Source organism: Canis lupus, chromosome 3 (genome assembly GCF_048164855.1).
Source record: "Canis lupus baileyi chromosome 3, mCanLup2.hap1, whole genome shotgun sequence".
NCBI classification, from domain to species: domain Eukaryota; kingdom Metazoa; phylum Chordata; class Mammalia; order Carnivora; family Canidae; genus Canis; species Canis lupus.
In genome coordinates, this window is record NC_132840.1 from 45673225 (window position 1) to 45694153 (window position 20929).

At 38.4% G+C, this 20929-nt stretch overlaps 1 protein-coding gene and 1 long non-coding RNA gene across 6 annotated transcripts in view; one reads left to right on the top strand and one right to left on the bottom strand.

Moving 5' to 3' along the window:
• IL23R (interleukin 23 receptor) overlaps positions 1 to 7031 on the top strand; it is a 65596-nt gene extending 58565 nt beyond the window's left edge. Inside the window, exon 11 of the mRNA XM_072820752.1 lies at positions 1639 to 7031. Within this exon, the coding sequence (XP_072676853.1) occupies positions 1639 to 2292 (654 nt within the window). The 3' untranslated portion in view covers positions 2293 to 7031. The remainder of the gene's footprint in view (positions 1 to 1638) is intronic.
• The window catches only part of LOC140630474 (uncharacterized), a 137368-nt gene that overhangs the window by 94667 nt on the left and 21772 nt on the right, over positions 1 to 20929 (bottom strand). For 3 of the 5 annotated variants that reach the window (XR_012028238.1, XR_012028237.1, XR_012028239.1), the window contains exon 3: positions 12147 to 12761. This is a non-coding gene — a long non-coding RNA (uncharacterized lncRNA). Of the gene's footprint in view, positions 1 to 11988; positions 12762 to 20929 lie in introns of those variants that run through there. The other 2 variants (XR_012028236.1, XR_012028240.1) reach the window with 1 other exon arrangement.

The following is a 20929-nucleotide window of genomic DNA, read 5'->3' on the forward strand; positions in this document are numbered from 1 at the left end:
GATTTTGAAGGAGGTAATGTTGCCTACCAGTAGTGGAGGCATGATCTAGAACAACCGGACCGACATATGTAACAAAGTACATAGTTATCAAGTAACTGAAGGACAAGCATATATTCATCAAACTACAGATAATAAATACTGTAATCTTGATATTCTTTCCACTTGGTAGTTCTATCTTGTTCCCCCACTATTATCCAAGGGAACTGGGGATTATCTGTGGCTCAGAGAATGGTCCCTGACCTTGTGATAGTCAGATCCTCTTCTTCCTTTATTGTCTTCACTCTGGAATGGTCCCTGTTGCTCTTCTGTGTCCCTCACTGTGTTCTGACTTCCACCGACATCACTCAGTGGCCAGTCCCAAGTATGGAAAACGCCTCCTTCTATGGAACACAGCCACCTTGCATTCTTCATTTCTTATAACATATCTAGTTTCTTTGGCTTTTATCTGACCTTTGACTACCTGTCTGCCCTTTCCAACCCAAACCTGACATGTTCCCAAAGGAGGCTGAGCCTGAAGAAAATTTGAACAACACTTCATTCTGCTTTAGTCAAGCTCTTCCTTTTTGCCAAACTTCCTTCCCATTCTGGGCTCCTAGGAATTAGAAATGAACCTTCAGATGAAGTTTTGTTTTCTGCCCAAAGACTAAGGGGGTAGTGTTCTAGTCAGCTTGGACTGCTATAACAGAATACCAGAGACTGGATGGCTTAAGCAACAAACATTATTTCTCACAGTCCTGAAGGCTGTTAAGTCCAAGATTAAGACACTGGCAGGCTGAGTTCCTGGTGAGAGCTCTCCTGCAGATGGCCACCATCTTGCAGTATCCTCACAGGGCAGGAGACATCACAATCTCATGTGTCTTCTTGGAAGGGCACTAATTCTATTCATGAAAGTTCCACAGTCATGACCTAATTACTCATCAAAGGCTCCACCTCTTACTATCATCACACTAGGGATTAGGGCTTCAACAGAAATTCTGGAGGAACACAAACACTCAGTCCATGGCAAGTGGCTATAATTTTATAACAGCATTGGGTGGGAGTTATTTGCCAGCCACCAGCTGCAAGGCCTTGAGTCATTTTCTCACCCAGAAGAGTCATCAGGGTTTTAAACAGATAAAAACTTTCTTTACCAACCCTCCTGTTCATATCTGAAGTGTGAGTAGCTGCACACTGTGAGAACCTCAGCACCAAGCATTTATTACTACATTATTTGAAAATAGAAACAAAACAAGATTATCCCATGTTCCTTTTTTTTATTTAAGCAGAGATATTTTCTCATAGTAAGGCTCCATGATATTAAGAAATATTCCAACTTATTAAACTTCCAAATATTAAAAGGTACTGAAAAAATATGCAAGTTAATGTGCAAGATATGTCTTTCTCTTTAAAATTTTTAAACCAAGACACGTTCTTAAAACAGAGACTATTTTTATTATTTCTCTCTTTAGTCTTATTGTGGGAACATTTAATAAAGATTTGGAATTGAGCAGGATAACAAAAGGAGGAAATTGTATGGGAAGAGAAACAATATCAGAAGAGGGAGGGGAAAAAAAAAACAGAATTCCAGTCTTTATTTAATTATCCAGTTAGCTCCTTTAAATGCCTTTTGTACAATAAAAACAAAATCTTTCTTCCTAGAAACAAAGTGAATTTATGAATAATAATTCCAGTGAACAGGTCCTATATGCTGATCCAGTGATTACAGAGATAGAAATCTTTCTCCCAGAAGAACACAAACCCACAGACTACAAGGCGGAAAAGAATACAGGATCCCTGGAGACAAGAGACTGCCTGCAAAACTCACTACTCACCAACACTACAGTTGTGTATATTCCTGGTCTCAGCACTGGGTATAAACCCCAGATTTCGAATTTTCTCACTGGAGGAAACCATCTCAGCAAAAAAGATGAAACATCTTCCTCAACTCTCAAACCACTGGCTGATTCCTCAGACCTGGGGGGAAATGCCAGGTTTAAAAAATACCCTAATTTTGCTTTTTCTGTCTCAAGTATGAATTCGCTAAGCAACACACTATTTCTTGAAGAATTAAGCCTCATTTTAAATCAAGGAGAAAGAAGTCCTCTGGACATGCAAAATTCAGTTGAGGGAGAAACAACCATGCTCTTGGAAAATGCTTCACCCAACGAAACTATTCCAGAACAGACCCTTTTGCCTGATGAATTTGTTTCCTGTTTGGGGATCATGAATGAGGAGTTGCCATCTATTAATTCTTATTTTCCACAAAACATTTTGGAAAACCACTTCAATACAATTTCACTCTTGGAAAAGTAAAGCTGCATAGTCAAAGCTAACATGGGAAAGCTGCCTTGCAATCTGTAGCTGGATCTCCTGCTCAACATAAATTTAATTCTATCCTATTTTTTAAAGTTAGAGAGCTAAGATCCAAAGATAGAACATACTTCACAGTCACAAAGGAAGCACTAATATTAGGTACACCTTCTATATTTTAAAAAAGTATCAATAATTATATCCTTTTTATTTCCCCTCATTACAGGGCACAGAACAGATCTCTCTATTGTACGAAAGATAAATAATACATGGCATGTGGTGGTGAAATAAACATTGAGAATACTTCTTAAAAATTGAGACATTAGTGTTTGTTTGCAAGGAGAGAAGCAAGTTTAATTTTCATAACTATTTTGCTTTGTTTTTTCAAAAATTAAAAAAAAAACCTAAAAGCAGTTTTGTTATCATTAAGTGTCCCCATGAAGAAGATGACCATACACTCTGGTTTATGCTGGTTTATGGTCCGTTGTTAGAGTGTTAATTATAACCAGTGCATGCTTTCACTCTTAGAACCATCCCATTTGGATGATAAATCATATAGTCACTCTATTTATGAAGACTTTAATGTCCAGGGTATAATAATTTGTTATAATTCACTTTTTTTTTTTGCGTTGACAATCTTTACTTTACTTTATATCATTTACTAAAGTCATCATTTCCAAAATGAAACATTACTATTCACAGTCTAAAACACGTACTCCTTGCTATGAATTTCTATTGTTTACCTTAAAATATGTGTGTTTATTGTACTTTACATATTCTAAAAGTATATTTTAAATCACTAATGAAATGTTAATATCAAATATCTTGACTTGTAAATGATCATATGCCTTTCCTTTAGTTTCTTTGAATGGGGAATAGAGTGAAGCAAAAAGGCAGGTAGTACTTGGTATAGATATAGCAAAAGAGGGACGCCTGGGTAGCTCAGTGGTTAAGCATCTGCCTCCAGCTCAGGGCTCAAGTCGTGATCCTGGAATCCTGGGATTGAGTCCCACATCGGGCTCCCTATGGGGAGTCTGTTTCTTCCTCTGCCTCTCTCTGTGTATCTCTCATGAATAAAATAAATAAAATCTTCCAAAAAAAATGAAAAGAAACAGCAAAAGATGGAGACAAATCTTTGATGTTTATCAACCTGATGAAGACAAAAAAAGTTTCTGTTAAGCTTAAGGGATTGCAGCATTAATTGATCTATGTATGCTTCCGTTGCAGTGAGCACCTCCTTTAGAACTCTTCTTGTCTCCTGGAGATAGGAGGCTCCTTTCTCTTCCTATGGTGTCTTTTCCATACCCACATTACTGTTCAGTACAGAGAAGATACTTCTAGTTCCATCTTTGCCATTAGCTCTTGTTGGTCCCAATGGACTAAAAACTGGGGCTATACCTATCGTGGAAGCAATGTGCCTGCCATTGCTCCAACTCAGGGAAAATTTCCATTGCTTCATCACAATGCAACATCATCAGTGAGAAAGGGTTTTCTTTATATGATTTTTTTTTAAGATTTTACTTATTTATTCACGAAAGACAGAAAGAGAGAGGCAGAGGCATAGGCAGAGGGAGAAGCAGGCTCTCTGCCTGCAGGGAGCCCGATGAGGAACTCGATCCCAGAACCCTAGGACCATGCCCCAAACCAAAGGTAGATGTTCAACCACTGAGCCACTCAGGTGTCCCTCTATCTATGATTTTTTTTTTCTCAACAACTATCCATTGAAGTATTGAATGTGCAAGGCACTTTGAGCAATACAGATGTTAATAAAATCAGCCAAGTCCCTGAAGCCTTGGGGCTTATATTCTAGGAGCAAGAAACAGACAATATATGCTCCTCAAGGAGCTTATATTTTAGGGGAAGGGGATAAGAATGGGCTGGAAAGAGGCATAAAAAAATAAAGAAGAAAAATTCCAGATAAATAAATCTGTGTAGAGAGGTAAAATGAGGTAATATAGTGGAGAGTGATTTGGTGGCCACTTTTTGCTGGGCAGTCAGGGAAGCTTTCTCCCAGGAAGGGACACTGACATTGCCATCTGAATCACAGGTAGGAGCCAGTGTGCGAGAATCAGCTTGCCACTTTAAATTCCTTCTATGGAAAAATTCTCCAGTACCTAATATCTCTACTTCTTTGTCTCCTGTACAAGTTGGCTCTCATCCCACCCCTCCGTGACCTGCCTTTCTCACCCAGAATCTTCTGTAGACTTGAGGACAAGTGTGTAAATCTTTTTATCTTTCCATTCTGCTTATTATTAACTTTCTTTCTCTGAGTCTCTGAGTTTGTAAATTGTTGCTTCCCAAATGGAGATGTCATGCTTATTGGTATATGGGTTAAGGAGCAGGAGGAAGAGAGAAAGAGGCAGGAAAAGTCCCTTAAGAAACCGTTGAAAAGGAAGAAGGAAGAAGGGGAGAGAAATGCAAAGAAAGAAAAGCAGATTAATCCTCAATGATGCTGAAGCAAAATGGAACCCCAGTTTCAGACAATGCTAAAGCTGATTAAGGGACATCCAATTCCCTCCTGTTCTAGTATCTTCTTCACATCTGACCTCCCTTTTCTTATCTTGAAGCAATAGGGGTAGGCACAAGTGAGGTATAGTTTGGGGGTGTTTTCTTGGTTTACATGTGTGTTTTATCATTTTTTAAAATTAGGGATGTGTTTTTGCCAAAGTTAGAGAACAATTGATGATATAAAAAGGCTTTTGAGTTTTAGCATGTGGTTCTCATGTAATGTGGGCTGCTGTTTGCCCTGCTGGTTCAATCAAAGGGTTTTTCCAGCTTTCCCCCCCCTTTTTTTTATTTTTTCAGTCATCCTCCCTTTGACATAGAGGCAGCACGTGACTTTGGCATAGAGCAGAGGTTTTCAAAAATTAATTTTAGCAACTCATACCCTTTCTCCAAATGAAATCTGTTGCAGAAGCACAAAATGTAAAATAGGTGAAAGCAAATCTGCTGAAACAGACGTTGAAGGTCATGCCTGTCCCCAACAACCTTTTTTTGCATCAGCCTATGCTTGTAGGATGAAAATCCCAGTCTGGGGATTCTCTCTTCCAAACCTGGGTGACCTGGGCTCTGGCCCTTCTTGAAAGGCCCGTATCTTGGAATTGTACCCTCCATCTCCAACCACAAGACTGCCAGCCTAGGTGAAAGGGATCAGAACACCCTCAAACAACCTTCCTGAACAGTTGCATAAAAAGGAGCTCCTCTCAGAGAGTAATGGAGCCAGTTCTACATGTAATAATTAACTTGTTTCTTTCCAATTATTTTACCATAAATGTTTGGGTTTTGTTCAAGTTTATGCTCTTTTTGTGATCACTGAGAATAAAATATTGTGTAGTGAACATAATTAGATTTTATAAACCCAAAGATTGTCAAAGTGTTGCAGTTTATCTCTTTACAAAGTAATTATACCAATTACAGAAGGTGATGTTTTAATGGGAAATGTTATCCACTTGGCAGACACTATTGATTTAAAATAAAAGAAGTGATTAAAAACAATTTATGGATTTCTCTTGGGTAAAAGCATGAAACCAATATAAAATAATTGGATTCTGATTCATAGAATGGATTGTGTACCTCGTTCCTGGAAGCTACAGTTAAGGCAATATTACAAGGAGCTCCAACAAAGGATTGACGGAATGTTATTATGTCTCTTCCTCACTGCTAAAATTACATCATTAAATCCCAATTAATGTTTCATGTTAAAACTCCTTTAGCCATTGTGCTAATTTCACTTTTCAACTTAATTTAGGATAAATACTCTGCATCTTTTATATCTCGTATTTCCATCAATTTTCTGAAGCTGCATTTCCTTTATGCTTATATTCAGGAAAACAACCTATTCTCTAATATTTATAATTAGCATTTAGCAGCACATTAAGAACTTTTTCTTAAATGGTCTATTTTTTGTTTGGGTTGGTAAGAGGATTCTGGCCTAACTTTACGAAAAGAAAAAAACAAAGCCCACGATACTACACAAGTATTACAGAAACATAGCTCTCTCCCGAGATTATTGGGTCAAAAATTCAAGCAAAACAAAATGCTGTTTCTACCATAAAGGCATACCTAAAGCTAGTGATTCTATCAGAGCACAGGAAGGAAATCGTAGTCAAGCCCTGGAACCCAAGTGTGAGATACGGAAGTCAATAAACCTGACCGTTTTCTTTCTGTTCATATCCTGTTTGAGAATATTATTAGAAGTGAGAAAGAATACAACAGTGACATTTCTAAACTTAATTTTTAAGCTACATGGTAATTCATGAAAAAACACTTTAAAAAACTGTAAATGGGATGAAAAGTGACAGTACTTCTTCACACCCCTGCTTCCTGTGCCCCACCCCCTTCATCTCAAGTAGTGACTCTCAACAAGTTAATGTTTTTCTTTCCTTTTTTTTTAACCCAAATGGTTAACATATGGTATTGCTCTGTGACTTGCTATTTTCACCTAGCAATATATGTTAGAAATCCTCACATGTTGTTATATATAGCTTTGTCTTATTCTTTTCAGCAGTTGAATAGTATTCCATAGAATAAATGTGTTTTAATATATTTTCCTATTCTGTTAATGGACATTTAGATTGTTTCCAATTTTTCACTATTAAACCCATTCCTGGGGGCACCTGAGTGGCTCAGTGGTTGAGGGTCTGCCTTTGGCTCAGGTCATGATCCTGGTTCTGCAGACCAAGTCCCACAACAGGCTCCCTGCAGAAAGCCTGCTTCCCCCTCTGCCTATGTCTCTGCCTCTCTCTCTGTCTCTCATGAATAAATAAATAAAATCTTTTTAAAAAATTCCTGTAATAATTCCTTTTGTATATAAATCCTTATAGACACATGAAAACCAGTTGGCGGTTAGGGTGGGGGAGGGAGAGATAGATGCCTAAATGGATTCAGCAAGAATGGGAATATGAGGTATGGGACAGTAGAGAGAGGCAAGGAATGTTGGTAGCTGGTAGACGTGTGGAGTAAAGAGGAGGTGAGGAAAGAGCACTAGAGGACCTGCAAAGGTCAAAACTCACTGTTAGGGAGGGAGTGCAGGACCAGTGCTGTCCACCTACTAAGCAGCACTGACCCTCAATTCCCACTGTACATCTGCTTTTGTTTCGGTGTTTAGGACTTCCTAGTAAACATGCAAAATTTGATATTCACTAGATACTAAAGGATGTGATACTCACCCCAAACCTCTTCTTATCTGGATTTAAATGAAGTTTGGCCCTCATTTTGGCCCTTTGGTATTCAATATAGAAGTTGTTTTTTTTTTTTTTTTTTTTTTTTTTTGGTCTCTGTTGCTGAAACTGAAAATCATTTGTATTTCATTAAATGAGATTAGGATTTTAAGAAGCTGCCAGCTGCCACGTATTTGCAGGTTCATTTTTCCTTTTTTAGTATTCATTGCACATTCCCTTCAATGTGCCACTTTGGAGATTGCATTTGATTGAATAGAGGAAGCCTATGCAGAACCCTGTGAGAGATGGGAGGGAGCTTACTAAAGCCCTGAGCAACGTGGAAAAGCAATTGTAATGCACAAAAAAAAAAAAAAAAAAAAAAAAGACAAACCCAGAATTGCTTTGGAAACACAATATATGGTAGATTCAACTTATCTTCATCACTTCAATGAAATGTTCATTTTCAAAAATGCTCTTTAAAACTCCTGTGGGGTTTTTTAAATTTCCATTTTGTTTCTTTTGTTTTGTTAAGCACTGGAAATCCTCATTTAGCAAAGAAATTGCAAAAAAGCTCATAGAACTACAAATATACCTGCTGTTGCAAGTAGGTGAACTAAACTTTCTTATTTTATTTTCCCTTTAAGATCTTGGATTAAGGTCAAACAACCAGGAGTTATCATTTCAGATCTACCCCATGCCAACTGTGTGACTTTGGGCAATCACTGGAGTTTCAGGTGTTCTCTCCTTGTCCTATTTTCTGTAACAGGGATTCTGACCTTGGTGTACCTTGCTAAAAGACTTGATTACCTGACCCTTTCTGCTTCCTTCAATACTTTCTTCACTTCACTCCACAGACACTACAAGCCATGACCTTTTTCTTTGACCACTCATTCTCAGCCTCTTTGTCTGCTTTCCCCTAGTGTCTCTGTCACATAAACATTGGAGACCCCAAAGCTCAGGCCTTCATTTCTCCTTTGGTGATGTCATCAATTCTTGTGGCTTTAAGTACTATCTATCTACACATCATGAAAACAGATTAGTCTGGCCTCTACCCTGAACTCCAGACTCACTCAACAGTCTGACATCCATTTGTATGTCCTCATGACCTATAACACCCAAATGAGATGATATGTTAAGCCTTCTGCTCTCACAGATATCCCTATCTCAGTAAATAGTATTGACATTTTTCAAGTGCTCACAAATCTAGGTATTATCCTTGACTCTTTTTGTTGCTGTTCTCATTCTTCATGTCTACTCTATCCGGAAATCCTATCCACCCTACCTTCAAAATATATCCAGAAATTAAATCACTTCTTACTACCTCAATTTGATCACCCTAGTTCAATCACTATTACCCCTTGCTTGGGTTATTGCAAAAGTCTCCTAAAGTCTATCTTCAACAGCACAATTGTATGTACCTAAAAGATCCTGCTAAAACAATACTTGTCTGTTTAAAACCTGGAACAGCTTCCTATCCCACAAGCAATAGCAGTGTAAGTCACTATGGTGACCTATGAGGCCCTACCTAGTTTACCACTGTCTGTCTCACTGGCCACCCAGTAAGTACCTCACGGCCTCTGCTCTTGCTATTCCTTCTTCCTGGAATGCTCTTCTCTAAGACTGTTGCAATGCTCATGAACACACTACCTTTAAGCCTTCCCTAGTCACTCTATCTAAAATTGCAACCCTCCAACCACAGCCCATACTTCCTACTCCTTTGCTTTTCCTTTGTCAAAACACTCATCACTATCTAAAATCAAGTATGCTGCATATTTTAGACATTAATCTGTTCACTCTCACCTACTACAATTAAAGATCCAGGAGGGCAGGAATTTTGTCTGCTTTTTCTTACCATAAATCTTTAATGCTTAGAAGAGTGCCTGCCACATAGTGGGGTGCTCCACAAATGTTTCTTGAAAGAATGAATGAATAAACAATGGTCCAATCTATTAATTCCATCTGCTTCATATGAGAAGGAGATCAATATTGCATGAAGGTATCCAATAGCTTTCAGACCTCAATGTATTTTCTGAGGCCCTATCATAACACTCTATTATTTTATCACTATCATTGTTGCTTCTCTGCCACTGAGTTAATTGATGAGAAAGCAATCATATGATATAAACAGAAGCATTTTTCTTTTCAACTGTGCAGTTTTCTTTTCCTTAGATCATTTCAACATGACAGGTTTTCCAACCACCTTTTTTACTTTTGACCAAAACCGTTACTTCAAAGGGATGATATGGTGGAGTTAACAATACTTCAGTACTCAAACAATATCTTTCAATTCTTCAAGAGGAAATGTTTTGAGCCACCGTGCTAATTAGATAGCTCTCTGGCTGATAACCAGGGCCAGGTGAATTACATAATGTATTAAAGAAAATGAGCAAACGGGGACTTCACCTTACAGAACATTAATTAAATAGCTTACTCAGAAAAACAACAGCTGAATTCTAAAAGACTGGGCATTCCCATAGTTGATAGGAACTTTGGCTTAAGGAAATGTCACTAAATTCTACCTAAAATAGCCAAGTAGAGATATTGCATAGAATGTGCTTATTTACTTGTTGTTTCAAATGTTTCAAATGTTGCCATCTAATTGTGTTTCAATTTAGAAAATCTTCATTTTCTAAATGAAGCTGCGGGTTGGTTTGGTGATATGTGCAGGGGGCAATTCCTACTTTCCTGACTCCTAGTCCAGATCTCTTACAACCTACACCAAATTGGCTGTTTAGAAATGGACCAGTGGTTCTCACTCACCTAAACATTAGAATCACCTGGAAAAAAATTACCAAAGCCTGCTCACCATGTCAGCCTCATTGATATTTTTTCATGTGGGTATTTTATGCATTGCTAGGGTTGAGAACCATCCATTTAATTGTTCCTCCTTGTGAAAAGAAACTTTTTGCCTTTGTTCACTATTTTTTAGCAGCAATTCTTCCATCACCTTCTCTTCTCAGAGACAACTGATGTGGATCAGTGGAAGCCCTTCCCCCTCACTCTACCCCATCTACAAACTTATGTTCACCTATCTTCTCCCCTTAGCTCCATAAAACAAAAGAGGTACACATTTTCCCTGTCAGGCTAACGTCTCCACCTGGTACTGGACTCTTCCCCTCATCTTGTGCCACCTTAGGGACACAAGGTGGACATCTTGTGCCACCTTTACATATCATATTTATTGTGTTCCCATTTACCAGTATCTGTCTCATAGTAAATATGATAGAGACTTCTAATTGTCTATTCAACATCTATTCTCACATTCTTACTTAACAGAGCTCCTCTAGCAATGAAGCAACAAGGCATCCCATTAAAAGATATTTTCTAGCCTCCTTTGCCATGAGGTGTGGCCATGTGACTGACTGAGTTCCACTCAATGAAATATACATAGAAGCTGTTAGAAGGATTTCCAGGAAGTTTTTTTAAAGAGGGAGTCAGACAAATGGATAAATCTTTTCCCCTCCTCTCTCCCCTCTTCCTCCTTCCTGACTGGAAATTGGGCATGATAGCTAGAGCTCCAGCAGCCATGTGGGACCATAAGGTGTCCTGGAGATAGAAGCTATGCACTGGGGATAGTGGAGCATAAAGATGGAAGAAGGCCATGTCCCAGATGATTTTGAGGAGCTTCCCTGGAGCACCTATCTCTTACTTTTAAGATGAGACTACTATTTTTATTTATTTGTTTAAAGATTTATTTAATCTCTACACTGAACATGGGGCTCAAACTCATGACCTCAAGGTCAAAAGTTCATGCTCCTCTGACTCAACGAGCCAAGTGCTCCAAGAATAATACTTTTAAATCACTGTTTAAATCACTGCTCGTCCTGCTATCTGTATCTGAATTAATCAAAATGAATGCAATAGGCCATCAGAAATTATTTTTTCAAAGAATGGATAGAGTACACCCTTATGGTGGTCATATATTGTCTCCCCACCTTCCCTTTTCTAAAAACTACCCCTTTCCTTCTCCACATGTTTCTTTGGTGTCACCCTGGTCAGCTGCAGTTGACTGTAGGAATGAGCTAGGGGCAGATGGAGCTAGGCAGGGAAAGAGCTCCCATAAATCTGTGGGCTCCTATAAATCCCAAGGACACTGGAGAGGTCCCAGAGTCAGGCTTCTACCCATCCCAAGGAAACAGAGATAAGACAATAAAAACAAAAATAAATAAATAAATTAGGCTCCCTAGCTCCAAAATACTAGAGAGTACCTCCCTTTGATGGTTAGCAAGCAATCACACAGATTCACCAGACCCCAAAAAAGCCATATGTCAATTACTCGAGACAGAACAAAGAAATCGAGGCAGAACAAAGAAATCTCAAGGCTGTGGGCTCCCTGGCTAGGTTCTCAATAAAAGGCCAGCCAAAAAGCCCTCAGTGGCAACCCTGTCCAGACCCCTCTCACTTTTTTTTTATAAATTTATTTTTTATTGGTGTTCAATTTGCCAACATATAGAATAACACCCAGTACTCATCCCATCAAGTGCCCCCCTCAGTGCCCGTCACCCAGTCACCCCCACCCCCCACCCACCTCCCTTTCTACCACCCCTTGTTCGTTTCCCAGAGTCTCTCATGTTCTGTCTCCCTTTCTGATATTTCCCACTCATTTTCTCTCCTTTCCCCTTTATTCCCTTTCACTATTTTTTATATTCCCCAAATAAATGAGACCATATAATGTTTGTCCTTCTCCAATTGACTTACTTCACTCAGCATAATACCCTCCAGTTCCATCCACGTCGAAGCAAATGGTGGGTATTTGTCGTTTCTAATGGCTGAGTAATATTCCATTGTATCATAGACTACATCTTCTTTATCCATTCATCTTTCGATGGACACCAAGGCTCCTTCTACAGTTTGGCTATTGTGGACATTGCTGCTAGAAACATCGGGGTGCAGGTGTCCTGGCGTTTCACTGCATCTGTATCTTTGGGGTAAATCCCCAGCAGTGCAATTGCTGGGTTGTCCCCTCTCACTTCTTAGAACTTTCTCTGTATCTTTGCTTAATAAACTTCTATCACTTTACTTATTCTCCGTTGTCCGCAAGATTCATTCTTCGACTCCATGAGACAAAAACTTAGCTCTCCCATATCAATGTGAGGTATCCTCATCCAATGTGGATGAGTCCTGCCCCAGGACTTGCCTCTGGTCATAACAATTGGGCTAGAGGTGCAACCTTGTCCTAAGCTGGGCCAAAGTCTCTCCCCAGGAGTTTTAGAAAAAAGAGACTCTCTTCAGTGACAGAATTTTAGATGCAAAGTTTAGAAGCTGTTGTCAATCATATTCTTCTCCATGTGACCAGAATAAAAGGAGGATGGTCTGCAAACATAGAGTGAAAAGAATAAACATGAGCAGAAAAGGCCAAAGAGGAGAAATGGAATGAGAATGCTAAATGCACCTGTATCCTTGGTCTTAATTATTAATAAAGTTCAATCACTTTCATGATTTACAGTATATGAAAAACCTTTATCATACAGTTTTTTGCTTAAGCTTCTTAAATTGCATTTATTTATGATTGAGAGTCCTATTATAGGGACACCAGGGTGGCTTAGCAGTTGAGTGTCTGACTTTGGCCAGGGCGTGATCCGGAGTCCTGGGATGGAGTTCTCTCTGCCTGTATCTCTGCCTCTCTCTCTATCTGTATCTCATAAATAAATAAATAAATAAATAAATAAATAAATAAATAAATATTTTTAAAAAAAGAGAGTCCTATTATAATCCCTTAGAATAAGAAAGAAAAAAGCTTTCTATTTTGCTCCCAGAATCTGTATCACTTTCTTTTAATAATGATTAGCAATGATGGTGTTTGTTTTATCGTGTACACTAATTTACCTCATATGAATAGGGACTATAACACAAAGATATATTTGATGTTATTTTCAGTAAATTACTGGAGTTAAATATCAAGCCATCCTGACAATTTCTCCCTACTTCAATTTCTTTGCAATTACAGAGAGCTTGGCAATAAATGCTTTTCAGCTGAAAGAAAACAACATAAATTTTAAAAGCCTGTGAAGGACCACTAGCTTTCATTATCAACTCATTGTGGGTCCTATTTGGAAGACTAAAATAGAAACCAAATTCTAATGTTTTTCTTTTTATAAATGCATATAATTATTATCTTTCCATCTCAATAATTCTGCCTGTATAAAGATATTGCACGTTATCTAAGAAGAGAAAAATCCCTTTAAATTACATGAATGAGCTTTAGAATGTAAGTATGGCTAGCCAAAATGTTCAAGTGAAGTGATGCAAATTTCTTTTCCTATGCCAACATAAACAAAAATCTTTTGCACAGAACGAAATTTTATGTGGTAAAACGTGTAAAAGAGAAAGCAGTTTATCTGTGTTTGCACAGGAATCAGGTAACTTTGTCATAAACTGGGGAAAAAATGACTTGAGTGTCACCTCCCACGTCTCCTGGTGTGAACAAGCTTAAAGGCTACTAGTTGCCATAACCTTTAGCACATACACTTGACAAACTAAATCTCAGTGCACAAATTGAAAAAAAGTATCTACTATAAATGAGTTCTACAAATTTATACTGGGCTCTTCTCATGCCTTATTTACCTTCCCAGCCTCTTGTCAGGCATTATAATCTCCATCTTATAGCTGAGGAGACTGAGTTAGAGAGATGTTGCATCTCTTACCTAGCTTCTGAAATAGGTCACCTCAGTCCCACCATGTCCCTCACTGTGTCCTACTGTGAATTCCTCATGGTATGGGAGTTGCTGCTTAAATTGTTCTTTAAATTAACATTTGCATGCAAGGCTGGAATCTTATTCTTGGTAATAATAATATGTACAGCACCAAGAATATAGCAATTACACCAAGAATAAAAGTCAGCAGGTATTTGTGAAAAGAGGAATTACATAGGGCACACCTGTAAAATAGTTACAGCTTTGGTAATAACAATCATTTAAAATCTAGGCTTGACCACCAAATGCATCACATGATCCTGAATTGAATCCCATACCAAGAGTAAGTAAGAGGGGAGATTTTCTGTCGAGATTATTATTAGAACAGTCAACAAAATAGTAATACAAACTGGATTGTTTTTAAAATGCTGTATTGATGTTAAATTTCCTGCATTTGATATCTGTAATGTGAATGCTTAAAAATGTATCTTTATCTATATGAACACATATTGTAGTATAGCTAAAAGACAATAATATATGCAAACAACTTCTCTTAGATGGCTTAGTAAAGAAATTTTGACAAACATGCTTCCAGATATGGAATGAATAAATCATGGGAATAAAAGGCACAGCACAGGGAATATAATCAGCGATGTAATAGAGTTGTATGGAAACACATAGTAGCTTCACTTGCGGTGACCATAGCATAAAGCACAGAGAAGGTGAATTACTATATTGTATACCTGAAACTAATGTAACATTCTGTGTCAACTATATTCAGATAATTTTTTTTTTAAAGAGAGAGAAATTTTATCAAAAGAAAGAAGAGGGAAGGAGAGAGGGAGAAAACAGTGATAAAATATTAAAAATAAACTGGTAAAAGATATAGGAATTCTTTGTATGTATTGTTTTCATGATTTTTCTGTTTGAAGTTATTTCTAAATATAAGGTTAATAAAAAAAAAAAAAAAAGAGTACTAGGTTTCAACCTAGAGTCCTGAGTACAGGTTCAGGTTTCCCATTAGGCACCTGAGTGGCATCTGTTTTTCACATAACCTCTCTGGACCATGTAAAACACAGAAGTTCTGTGTTAAATGTGGGTTGGCATTCCATTATAGGAAATAGCTCATGCATTCCCCTACATTGAGTAGTTTTGACTTTTTCACTATTACTAACAATGTCACAATGAGCAGCTATATACATGCTTCCTTGTGCTCATGTACAAGCTTGTTCTAGAGCTAATCCACATCTATCAATGGGAATAAATTCAAGAATATAAGAATGAGTGGGGGGAAAAGCACACTGCAGAAGGATACATTAATATGATTCCATTTATAAAATTTTTCAGACATTAAAATACATCATAAAAGTATAAATCATACACTGGGTTGATACACACCAACTTCACCATACAGCTTACCTAGAGGGGAGGGCAGAAAGAGAGAGAAGAGTAGGGCAGGCTTTAGTTGTATCTATAATGTTTTATTTCTAAAAGACAGACAGAAGGCAGGCAGGGAGGAAAAGGGAAAGAGAGAGGAAAGGAGGAAGGAAGGGAGATACAGAGGGAGAAACAGAGAGTGTAATAAAAGGGTTCAGCTAAAGAATCTCTCAGTCTCTTCCAGGTCTAATGATCTATATTCAAAGTTAGATTTGTTACCTTAACAAACATTATCAACTTTAGCCTGCTTATGAGTGTGTGTAGACATAATTTAACAGAATTCAGTAAACACATATTGAGAAAATACTTTATGCAAGGCATTGAGCTACCTACCAGGTAGTCAGAAATGAATAAAACTTAGTTTGGCATGTTTTGAAGGAAAAAAAAACCTCTGATATTGTATTAAAGAAAAAATGTTGGTTAATCATTTCCTTAAGATAATAGAACTTAAGCAACAATTAAAGGTCAAAAAGAATAAGGGTGTGAGGGGAAGGGCAGGCATTGGAGAAATGTCCAATTTCTGCTTGTCCTTCCTGCCCAAGGAAGTTACAGCCCAAAAGAAAACACGTTATTTACACATTAAAATTGACTGGTCATTCATTAATAACTACAACTGAAAGGCATGTTTTGAAATAGCAGAAAAACACAAGCAAAGAAAAAATATTTTTGATCCAGGACTGGTATCACTTAACGTAAAATGAAGGGGAAATTTGGTAATTATCCCCTGAATTTCTGTAACTTGATAACCAAACTGGATAGTTCAAGCAAAAAGTGCACCTACACTGATGTGCACATATGATTACAGTGAAACATATTTACCTATTTCTGAGAGTCACCTTATGTAGAAATGAACAGGAGTTTATCCATCAGGTCTCTTTGGGTACTAAAGAGTAGAAAACCTGACTCAATCGAACTTAAATGAAAATGGAAATTTATTGGATCAAGTAACTCAAAAGTTCAGGGGTAGATTTAACGTCAAGTACACTCTGACCCAGGTGCTAAGGCAATAGCATCAAGTCTCAGTTTCTCCCAATCTCTTAGCTTGTCTTTCCATAATGTTGATTTTATTTTTAGGCTTCATGCAGTAGCCACAACAACTCCAGACTCAGGTCACTCTTACTGCTAGCAGCCCCAGGGAAAAAGAGATGGTCTCAGCTGAGTAGTTCCTACATAAATTCCAATAGTGTGTTTGGCATTACATGCATCACGTGTGTATCTCTAAACCAATCACTATTGCCCAGGAATGCAATGCTCTTATTGGCCATGCCAAGTCACATGCCCACCAGAGGAGCTGAGGGGTTAGCTTTACTATCAGCACATATAGGGGACGAGGGGCACTCAAGGAACACTTCTCATACTTTAATGAGCATTAAATTGCCAGGGGAGCTATTAAAATACAGATTCTAATTCAGTAGTTCTGGAGTAGGCCCACAGAGTCTGCATCTACAACAACCTGGCCATATAAAACTCCTAAGGAATGTGCTAAACGGCTATAAGAATTGCAAGTGTAGTTAGCTGCAGGCTGGACCAGCCACCTAAACTAAGGGCCCTGTGCAAAATGAAAATGTGGGGCCCTTGGGATGCCTGGGTGGGTCAGTGGTTGAGCGTCTGCCTTCAGCTCAGGGCATGATCCCAGGTCAAGTCCCTGGGATCTTGAGTCCCTTGATCCCTTGATCTCAGGATCAAGTCCCACTTGGGGCTCCCTGCAAAGAGCCTGCGTCTTCCTCTGCCTATGTCTCTGCCTCTCATGAATAAATGAGTAAAATCTTAAAAAAAAGAAAGAAAGAAGAAAGAAAGAAAGAAAGAAAGAAAGAAAGAAAGAAAGAAAGAAAGAAAGAGAAAGAAAGAAAGAAAGAAAGAAAGAAAGAAAGAAAGAAAGAAAGAAAGAAAGAAAGAAAGAAAGAAAGAAAATAAATGTGGGGCCTCTTATTTAAAAATTATTAAGAATTCCTAGAAGTCAATAGCAAAAATTAAACTAAGCACAGGTCTTTATTCAGTATGTGGCCTGTACAACTGTACAGGTCACACACCCATAAAGCCAGCCTTATTTGCACACTTCTGTTTTGATGAGTTTGAGGCTAGAGTGGGATTGCTGTGAATAGTAGGGGAGGGGTTGAGGCAGATCTTGTGATCTTCTCCGCTGTTCTTCCAAACAGATGTAGCCTCATCTCTGTATAAATGTTGAGCCTCTATTTTAAAACCATCTCCCTGAAGGAACACCAGTTGTTAGCCTATTTGTGGAACCCATATATCTCATTAGAAGAGCCCTGAATGCTTACCACATCCTTAATTTCCTTTCTCTACAACAGTGCCTGGGATAATGTTTTATAAATATCTATAAACTGAGCCAATAATTTTAGTAATAGTTAACACTTGGCACTATTAGACATTTAAATGGTAGCATCACACCGTGGTTTTAATTTGCTTTTCTCTGATGACTAATGAGGTAGAACTCCTTGTGTATTTTTGGCCTTGCAAATATCTTCTATATTAGTTAGCCAGGACTGTTATAACAAAGTACTACAGACTAGGTGGCTTAAACAACAGAAACTTATTGTCTCACAATTCTAGAGGCTAGAAGTGCAAAATCAAGGTGTCAATAGGGTTAGTTTCTTCTGAGGTCTCTCTCTTTGATTTGTAGCTGATGTCTGGTTCTCCCTGTTTTTACATCGTCTTCCCTCTGTGTGTGTCTGTGTTCCAATCTCCTCTTTTTATAAGGACACCAGTCATAATGGATCAGGGCCCATCCTAATGACCTCATTTGAACTTAATTACTTCTTCAAAGATTCTATATCCAAATACAGTCATATTCTGTGGTAATAGTGATTAAGAATTCAACATATCAATGGGAGGGCACAATTCAGCCCATAACACCCTTTTGTAGAAATGTCTTTCAAGTCTCTTGCCCATTTTTCTTTTGAGTTGTTTGCTGCTAGGAGCTTTTTACACATTCTGGATTTTGTCCTATTAACCCTCTTTTCTCTCTGGACTCCAGGTGGATGTATGTTAAACCTCTTTATTGTATCCCATATGTCCTTTACCTACATCTTTGATCTTTCCCTGCTTCAGTCAGAATATTTTATTCTGACCTACATTCCAATTTGCTTATTTTCTCTTTAGCCACATCTAATCTACTATTAAATCAATCCATTTAGTACTTACTTCGTATTTTTCAGTTCTAGAACGTCCACTTGATTTTTAGTTTTTAGCTCTCAGCCAAAATTCTCCATCTTGTCATTTAATCTCTTAAACATATTCTCCTAGTTATTTTTATTTTTTTAAGATTTTATTTATTTATGAGAGAGAGAGAGAGAGAGAGAGAGGTAGAGACACAGGCAGAGGGAGAAGCAGACTCCATGCAGGGAACCTAACATGGGACTCGATCCCAGGTCTCCAGGATCAGGCCCTGGGCTGAAGGCAGCACTAAACCACTGAGCCACCCGGGCTGCCCCTACCAGTTATTTTAAAATCATGTCTATAAGCTCCAATATTAAATAAAATAAAAACAAAAACTCCAATATTCGTATCTCCCTTGGCTCCCGTTTCCATTTTCTTTCTTATTTGGGTCAATCATTATATCTGTAAGCTTTGTTATTCTTTATTGAGTTCTAAACATTGTACATGAAGAATCACATGGCTCTCTAAAAGGCTGGAATACACACACCTAGGGACAAGTAAATCTTAAAAATATTTTTTTGGGGGCACCTGGGTGGCTCAGTTGGTTAAGCATCTGACTTCAGTTCGTGACCTCAGGATCCTGGGATAGGCCAGCTTTGGACTCCCTGCTCAGCAGGGAACCTGCTTCTTCCTCTCCCCATCCCTGTCCCCACGCATCCCGCTGGCATGTGCTGGCATGTTCTCTCTCAAATAAATAAATAAAATCTTTAAAACAAAAAATAGGGGCACCTGGGTGGCTCAGTGCGTGAGCATCTACCTTCGGCTCAAATCGTGATCCTGGGGTCCTGGGATCAAGTCCTGCATCAGGCTCACTGCAAGGAGCCTGCTTCTCCCCTTGCCTATATCTCTGCCTCTCTGTGTCTCTCATGAGTAAATAAATAAACTCTTAAAAAATTCTTTAGAGCATTACTGCTTTATTTTTTTATATTTTATTTAAGTTCAATTTGCCAACATATAGTATAACACCCAGTGCTCATCCCATCAAGTGCCTTCCTTAATGCCCATCAACCAGTTACCCCATTCCCCCACCCACCTCCCCTTCTGCAACCTTTATTTGTCTCCCAGAGTTAGAGTCTCTCATGGTTTGTCTTCCTCTCTAATTTTTCCCCACTCAGTTTCCCTCTTTTCCCTTATAGTCCCTTTCACTATTCCACATGAGTGGAACCATATCCTGATTGTCTTTCTCCAATTGACTTACTTATTTACTTACTTACTATCACTCAGCATAATACCCTCCAGTTCCATCTACATTGAGGCAAATGGTAGACATTCATCCTTTCTGATGGCTAATACTCCATTGTATGTATATATACCACATCTTCTTTATTCATTCATCTGGACATCCATTCATCGAAGGACATCATGGCTCCTTTTACAGTTTGGCTATTGTGGACATTGCTGCTGTGAACATTGGGGTGCAGGAGTCCCATTGTTTCACTACATCTGTAGAGAATTACTGCTTTAAAAACACTCATTTTCCACAACACCTCAGCCAAATCTGTATATATTTTAAATTATATAATAAACTTCATCATGAAGTTGGGCTTCAGATGTAAGTATAGCCAGCAGCATGAGCACTCTCTGTGAGCAGCCTGATGTGACAACTCTGCCTAATGGCAGTTTGGAGACTTTTTTTGTGGGGAGTGTGTGTGTTTGAAGAAATGGACAAATTTGACCAAGTTTAGAATTGGAATAGTTGGAATAATTTCAGTGGGCTGTGGACTATAAGGATAGTCTTTGGTTGTCTGTGCTGGAACATGGGATAGTTTAAGGCAGGGGAAATACTGGCTTGATGTGTGGGAATTAGGTAAAATTACATGTTTGTAGATACAAGCTTTGGATTATTTGGTGTTATGCACTGAATGTTTATCATCTTCCTCAAATCCATATATTGAAGCCCTAACCCCAGTGTGATGGTGTTTGGAAAATAATTAGATTTAGATTAAGTCAGAAAGGTGGGATCCTCATGATGGAATGAGTGCCCTCGTAAGAAGAGGAAGAGAAAGAGAGATTTCTCTCCACACACATGTACTGAGGAAAGGCCATGTGAGCACACAGTGAGAAGCCAGGAAGAGAGTTCTCACCAGGACTGGAATCTGCTGACACTTTGATCTTAAACTTCCAATCCTCTTGAACTCTGAGAAATAAATGTCTGGTTTTTTAGCCAGCTAGCCTGTGGTATTTTTGTTATAGCAGCCTGAGCTGATGAAGGCAGTTGGCTTTTACATGAAAGGA